The following is an 8,088-nucleotide window of genomic DNA, read 5'->3' as shown; positions in this document are numbered from 1 at the left end:
TCAGTACATTATTTCCAAAATTATTGGGTTCAAATATGCCCCTTCATCCATTACCCTGCTAAATTCCTTTGAGGTAGAGGGTTGCCCCTGTCTGAGTCCTTGGGTTACTACCGGCTTTCCTTGACTCCGTAAAATGATCCAAACAATTGCTGATCCTGCTAATCTAACGTCAGTATTCTTTTTCCATTGAGCAGGTACAGAACATCTCCCAATCCATGGAAGTGCTGGATCTTCGGACCTACCGGGACTTGCAGTATGTCCGTAATACAGAGTCATTGATGAAAGGACTGGATTCTAGGCTAAAAGTGGCCACGGAGGGTCAAAAAAATCTAAATGTCAAAAGTTTCCAGGTAACTCTTTGCATGCCCCCACATCAGGGGTAAAGTCTGTGCAGGATGAGGATGGGACTGTGGAAATCTGTTACTGCTGTTTTCATAACTCTTCATTTTGTGTCTCAGGTTTGATTCGGCCCCAGTTTCACATGCATTTTTCTATTTGTTTCTTTTTACTAAAAATACTTTTTTTTTGTTTTACTGTAGAGTGCACTCTTTTGCAAACATTGTTTCCTTAACGTTATTTATCCTTGTGTACGTTTCTATACTTAATTTTTTGAGATGCAAAACATGCAGCAAAATTCTAAAAACTGTATGTTTTATATATTTATTAAAGTATAGGTACTCACTGCACCCTGGTTTTTAGTTTAGTTGGAAAGATGTAATTTTATAGTATAAATATTTAGATGAATTTAACGTACTCTTACTGAGCAGTTTAATTATGATAGTTATTGTTGTCTACAATAACAATAGGATCATCTACTGTTTAGATGACAATGACCATAGCATTCAGTTTCAGGTCAACCTGATTTCTGTTTAAAAATAAGCTTTTTATAAAGAGGTGATAACAGGGACTAAATGCCCGGCAAGAAAGATTTTGCTTGGATTTTGCCAGTTTGGCATTAAGATGAAGGTGATCTCAAGAATAGTTTTCAATTGCTAGTTTGCATACAGTTAAATGTAATTCATAAGGATTGATGAGAAAGAAGCTGTCTTGTACTTATTAACTGTCCTTGATCACATCCATCTTCATGATCAAGTGATTATTCAGGGGAAAAAATCATTTGGGGCATTGAGCAGATGGGAAGGAGAAATGAAATGCTAATCAGTGTGCAGCTAATATCAGTTAGGAGTGCCAGTAGCTTCATAGAATGGACTCATTTGCATAACCTTTGCAAAATTGACGGAGTGTTACTTGTGTCCCTAAGAAACCAAGATAGATAAAGAACTAACATTAGGCCAAACAAGAGAAAGGATTTTGTCAATTATATGAGAGCTGTTTGAGACTAGAATGGGCTGATCTTAACAAGGAAGGAAATTGGTTTTGCTTCAGATAACTTTGGTAAATGCTGAAGATGCTTTGAGGCTGATGTTTAAAGTGCAGCTACTGTATCTTATTCATAATATTTTAAAGTAATCTCGATAATATCTCCCTTTTGTAACCTCCTGTGTCTTCCCGTTGCTTCTTCCATTTTTTTTTCTCTTCCCCTCCCCAAAATAAAAATGGCTAAAGGGAAAGTGAGAGATTAGGTCCACAATGCCGTTTGATTGGTGGTATGCAGAGACCGATGTCTGAAAAAACCCCTAGGGAATGTTAGGCAAGATTATTGATTGTAGATTACAGCATTTATAACCCATTTTTTACCATTTTTATGCCAACAAGAATACTTGCTGGGCAGACTATTCTTTTTTTTATTTAAAAAGTTTTACAATACATTTTGACTTTAATCCCCCCCTCCCCCACCCCTATCCCTCTCCCCCACTCCCTCCTCCCCCCCCCGACTTCCCAGAGCGAAATACAGGGGATAAAATCAAAAAACAAACATAAACACCCCTATATTATCAACAATAAACTATAAATTCTATCTCTCTCTAGCTCATATAAAATGAGTACAAACAATATTAATATTACAAATAAAGTAGAAAAGAAAAAGAGGAAAACAGAAAAAGATCTTTACTCAAAATAAATTTTCTTAATCCCAGTCCTTATTCATATTAATTTAAAAAAAAAAGGGAAAAGAAAAAAAAACTTTCACCTGCTATTTGCATTCTCCCACCTTTCTCTAATTTCCAAACAAATTCTCAGTTACGCACCAAAAGCGCTTATCTCTGTTAATCTTAATAATCTCCAACCAAACTAAACTATAATCTAAAATAGTTCTTGCATGTATCACGCCAAATGTCTCACAGTTCCAAATCATCCTTAAGTTCAAATAAAAGTTCAAATAAAAAGAGTATATATAAAAAAAAATTTAGGCAATCTCTAAGACAACTTGTTATTAATTAGGAGCTTACATACCCACTCTTAGTTCAACACAAACTTTAAGTCCATAACCCTAATATACTTTTCTAGCAAGCAAATAACATCAATCTTAAATTGTATAAAATATTAAAAAAAAGAAAAAAAAATTTCTTTCTCCTCTATAATAATTTTACTCCATTGACATTCTAATCTAAAAATTTAATCAGCAATCTTAACGCCCCAAAACTTTTGGAGCACCTCTGTCATGACCCCCAAAACTTCTTTAGACCGCTCTCCTCCTACATCTTCATTGTAAGCACACTTTGAAGATTCCATAACTTTCCGCTGGTCTTGCTCTTGCTCTCGTCGCGCTCTTCTTAGGGCGGCACGCGTCATCTTCTGGCCTCCTGCAGCAACCGATGAGACTGTAGCTTGATCCCCTCCAACACCATTGTCCTCTGTCTGTCTATCTGCAATATCTTGAAACTTTCCCACACCGTATCCTTTTGCAGCTTCCAAAAATGATAGGGGGGTTGCTTTTAACACATTACTATAAAAATCACGTGCCTGAGCCACAGTAACCAAACGATGTCTTTTACCTTCGTGCGTTGTCACCAACCCAACTGGAATCTCCCATCTGAACTTAATATCACGTTTCTTAAGTTCCTGTACTAGAAATGTGAAATCTTTCCTTCTCCTTAGGATCTTCGGAGGAATCTCTTTTAAAACCAAAACTTCTTGCTCAGCCACTACCAAATTAGTATCATAAGCAGCTTGAATGACTTCATCTCTAGTTACTCTCTTTGTAAAATAGACCACCACATCTCTGGGTAACTTCCTCTGTCTTGCAATCCATGAATTTACACGAAAAACTTTGTCCATATTTCCCTCAATTTCAGATGCTGACTGGCCCAGTACCCCTTCCAGAGCCTCAGAAATCAGCTGCTTTAAATCTTCTTTACCATTCTCCTTTAAACCCCTAATTCTAATAGCATTCTGCATCTGATTATACTGAACAAGGCTCAATTCTTCATCCATTTTATCCCTTATATTTTCATTTTCTAATACCTTTGCTTCTAATATAGAGTTCTTTTGACTGAGATCCTCCACTTTTATATCCAGCTGTAGCACACATTCAGCTACGGATTCAACCTTAGACAAGATGTCCACCCTCATTGCTCTCAGCTTCTCTTCCATCTTCTTCTCCAATTTCTCCATTTTCTCCTCCAATTTCTCCTCCAATTTCTCCTCCAGCTTTTTCAACTTTTCATCCATCATATCAGACATCAGTTGTGCGTGCTTTCCAAGAGCGTCTTGTAAATCCTTAAGCGTCAGTACCGGGAGAGATGCAGGAGGAAGCAAAGCTTGCAGTGAGGTCTCTTGCACCAGGGAAGACCCTGCATTCCGAAGAGCTTTAGAAGTTTTAGCCGCCATCTTCCCCCACTTTCACTTATTACGCACTTTCACTTTAAAGCTATAAAATCCATTGAGCTAGAGAGTAAAAATAAAGAGTCCACTTCACCTTGACCTCCTGTACCGCTCTGCCTGCATCTTGATAATCAAAAGTATTTCCTTTTGGCAGGGGTGGTTGCTAACGCCTGGCTCTGCTCCAAGAATCCCAGAGCAGAGGCGCTGCTCGGAGCAACCCAGGCTTCGGGGGGCTCATCCTTCAGCCGCCCAAGCTCTCAGCTCAGGCGGCCCCGGAGAGCTCAACCCCTACCTGGGGCCTCACCCCCTCCTCTTCTCCCGAGGAGGGGGCTTCAAATCCATCTAAACAGCTGATTGGCGCTGTTTACGATGGAAAAACACAGCTGCGGAGCGGGCAGCCCGAAAACGGCTGTCTTTCGACATCGCGTCGCCACCGGAAGTCCACTGGGCAGACTATTCTTATAACACGGTTTCATTATATGTGGCAGCTTCCTGGCTTATGAAGGCTGTGAATTAATTAGGAACTTATCTCTCTTTTTTTAATGGGGTACGTTAGTAGAGTGAGCACTCATTTGCACTGGAAGAATATCTTTGGAATGCTTCTGTTGTGTTTCTGAGAAATGATTTTGGAGAGAAGAAGTTTGGGTCCTGGGGAAGGCTATGAACATAAATCTACTGAAGCAGATGAAGCTTGTTTGAGTTATGGGGCCTGAATCCCTTGGGCTGGATTGGACCTCTGAAAAACTTGGGTGCAGCCTCTGAAAGGTCTGCAAAAGCAGTCATCAAAGCTTAATTTTTAATATGCTCAAGGGAAAAATATGAATTACATGAATAGGAAGTCAAATATCAACTATATTTAATTTTAATTAAGTGGAAATTTAATTTATGCCTTTTTTTCCTCCTGGTGATCCCCCTTACTTGTGGATGTATGTCCCCTCCCATTTCTGGAAAGCATTCTATACAGAAAATATTCTATATCCCAGCTATAGTCAGCTGTGGTGCCTTCAGATGTTACGGTAAGATGTTATTTGGTTTAACAATACCTGCGTGGCAAAGCTCCGTATGCAGAAATTCCCTGATTTATGTATACAGTATAAATATGTTACCCTTTCCTTCCCCCCCCTAAAGAATGTATTTGTGCTTTCCCTCAAATATCTGATTGGTCATAATGGGGCAAGGCAATCACATCTATTGCCCAATTAGTACTGTTTTCCAGCAACCCAGAAAATGGAGTCTGTAAACATACTGCAGATTCACAGGCTAGAAATGAGCCCTGGAAGAGGAGAGATGGGAAGAAAGAACTTTCTGCTCATCTTGTATGCAGCACCAGAAAGCCACACATAGACACGGTGATGCTACTGATTTATTAGTTTGATTTTCTCAGGCAGAGTCAGATGATATAACAGTCTGAAGTCCATGGCACAGAGCTTCATTCTTTATTTAAACATGCCCAGTGTTTTCATCTCAAAGCTGATCTACAACCATTCAAGGGAGGACTTCAGGAATTGAAACCAAATTCCAATCCTATAATGCTCTTTTTTCTTTCCATGTGACAGCCTGCTGTCTGCACTAACATCCTTGTGTTGATTTTTTTTTCTACAGCCATAGTTGAAGGGCTAGATCAAAGCTAGTTTTTGCTTAAATTTCAGGAGGATCTTAATGGTATGACTCTTATAAAAGCAAATTTATTAACCGGGAGTAGAGATGGGAGTTGGAGGCAGTCCCTCTCTTCATACATTGCAAACACACACTTAACTGAACTGTCATCTTTGATCACTTGGGTAACATTGGAGGAAATAACACAGAGGGGAGACTTTTTCCTCTTCTTTCTATGGGTCCCCCATTGTTCACTGCTTGGACCAGGGAACTGGATGGGGATTGAAGAGTCCTATGGAGATTTCCTGTAGACTGAATCTAGTCCTTAGGCTGAAAGTCCTCCACTTCTAAATCCAAAAGTTAGGAGTCATATCTGGGAAACAATGCGAATGAGAATGGAATTAGCCATATCCATGATCAGGAAATTAATTCCTTTCCAGATGACTATTCTGGGATACTTTCCTATCCCATCCCCACAGCTGAGCTGTTGATATACAAAGCATTTGGAGATGTTCAAACCCTGCTGATTTATTCCCCAGAGAGACAGAAATCTTATGGCCATGTTGACACCTTTCCTTGCTGTGAAAGACAACCAAAGGAGATGTAGGCGTGAGCTGCAGGGCCTTGGATCTGACACCTGCAGAAGACAAGATATTGATTAAACATTGGCGCTCTAGCAGACAGTTTGGGTAGTTTTAAGGTCAGCACGCAGGGGGTGAACCTCAGGGACCACTGGGCAATGCAGCAGAGGAATATGGCTGAGAAATAGGGAACTTTGAGAGAAACTGAGATGACAAGTGGAGGGTCTAAGTATACTTCATTCCTATCAAACAGCTGCTCAGGGGTAATTTGAAGGAATGGTGAGGGAGGCAATTGTTCAAGTCCCAAATATACCTTTTTATTAAGGAGATGAAGCAGTGATGTCAGTTCAGTAGAAAATAATCTCTCAGGGAGACAAAATGAAAGAAGTAAAATGGCCATTTCAAGGCAGAGTTAAATATTTCAAGAGGTAATGATTGTGGAACAAGATCACTTTGGCATTATCTTGAATATCTAAAGGAAACTGGTGGTTTGCAGAGAAGCAGCTAGGGCGTTAAATGAGAGCACATATATGCTATAAGTTGAGCCATTTCCTTTTTAAATAGCAGAGCAGCCCTATCAGTGATCCCAATGAAGAGCATTTTGACACATTTGGCTGATTCTTTGAGCATGCCACTTGAGCACCATGGACAGCAAAATTCCAGAGAACTCGGCCAGAGTAACTTGCACATTCATCTGTGAGATCAGCAGAAGAGGAAGGGAGTTTATTGAAAAATGGTGAGGAGCACCTTCACATGTAGAATATCAGGTTCATTCTGTAAAATCATCTGATATGGCTGAAAATCTCTTCTGCTGAAGATCTTGGCACTAATCTATGGTCATCAGTTGTAGACAGTTCTGAGCTGGATGGACCTTAACTGCAGTTTAGCTTAGGGTAAAGCAGCAGGCCAAGTATTGGAATAATTAACAGCAGATTGAGGAACAGAATATGATTTCAGATTCTCATTAAACATCTCCCCAGTTTTGGTTTGGCTGTGTTTCAGAGTTAGAAGCAATGCATTAGGAACCTTCCATTGTTCCAGGGTTGTTATTTTTCTTATTGCTAAATTCTGTTTCAATGCATACTCTATAAGCACAGTTTGCAACAATTTCTATTATTTCATGTCTTTTCCATTAGCACTTCAACATTACCAAATTGATGTGAAAAAGGCAATGCTAATTATCAGCCGATAATTATCAATTGTAAATAAAACAAGGGTGGTAAACCTGTGATTCACCAAATATTGTTAAGCTTATAACTTCCAGCAGTGCTTTTTTTGTCATAGAACTCACCAGAATGGAGTTCTGGCACCTTTTTTGACAGATTTTCCAAGTTTTAAAAGTAACTTTTGAAATTTTGATGTTTGGTCCACATGGACTTGAAATGCCCTGTTGAGGGTAGCAGGTTGCCGGCAAAATCATTAAAACAGTGCATGCGGCCTGCTTGTGTGTAGAGTCCAATTAATGCATACTTCATCCAGCTGCTCGGCTTGTGATTGGTCATGTGGTCGTGCACTGCTTACTGCAGGCGGCGACCATTATATTTCTGATGTGTGTGGGTGTGTGTACAGTGACTACGTGTGAAAGGTAAACAAAAGATCAAGAAGATGTGAGTTCCAGCACCTTTTTTATTACAAAAAAAAGCACTGACGTCCAGTATCCCTCCCTATTGATGATGCTGATTTGAACTTCTGACAACCTCAGTTAAGCAGTTTGTGATAACCACAGGTTCTCTGTTGTTGGAGGGCATTTCTGTATATGTCCATTATTTTTGCCAAAGGTTGAGGGATATGTGGACACATCACATGTATCAATCCAGGAAAAGAAAAATTGTCAGGCTATATTGCTGCTGGGTACACTTCAGCTCTCAGAATTCTTAGCAATAGCCATGCTGGTTGAGAACTCTGGGAATTGAAATCCATATGTGGGAAGGTTATCCAAGTTGAGAAAGGCTAACAGAGTTTCTGGGAGATGAAATTGAGATGATTTATTTATCACTGTGGTTCCCTGGCAAAAAAACAATACAAGATCCTCATGTATTCAGTTCTTGCTGTTGCTTAATGAATCTTAGAACTTCTTTGTGCATCATATGAAGGACACACACACAGATCAGCAGCTTGACAGTGCATCCTAAGGGAGCTGCAAAGTTGTTATCTCTGGTAACCCTTAATGCATTTTTGTGGATGACAG

General features: G+C 39.6%; 1 protein-coding gene across 1 annotated transcript in view; it reads left to right on the top strand.

Moving 5' to 3' along the window:
- Window positions 1-200: 200 nt before the first annotated feature.
- Window positions 201-8,088, top strand: part of OLFM2 (olfactomedin 2) — a 55,407-nt gene continuing 47,519 nt past the window's right edge. The window contains exon 1 of the mRNA XM_083354007.1: window positions 201-350. Within this exon, the coding sequence (XP_083210133.1) occupies window positions 216-350 (135 nt within the window). The 5' untranslated portion in view covers window positions 201-215. The remainder of the gene's footprint in view (window positions 351-8,088) is intronic.

The sequence above is a fragment of the Vipera ursinii genome, assembly GCF_947247035.1.
Source record: "Vipera ursinii genome assembly, chromosome: 2".
Lineage (NCBI taxonomy): Eukaryota > Metazoa > Chordata > Lepidosauria > Squamata > Viperidae > Vipera > Vipera ursinii.
The sequence above is the reverse complement of the archived record's forward strand: the minus strand, read 5'-3'. Positions and strand labels throughout refer to the sequence as shown.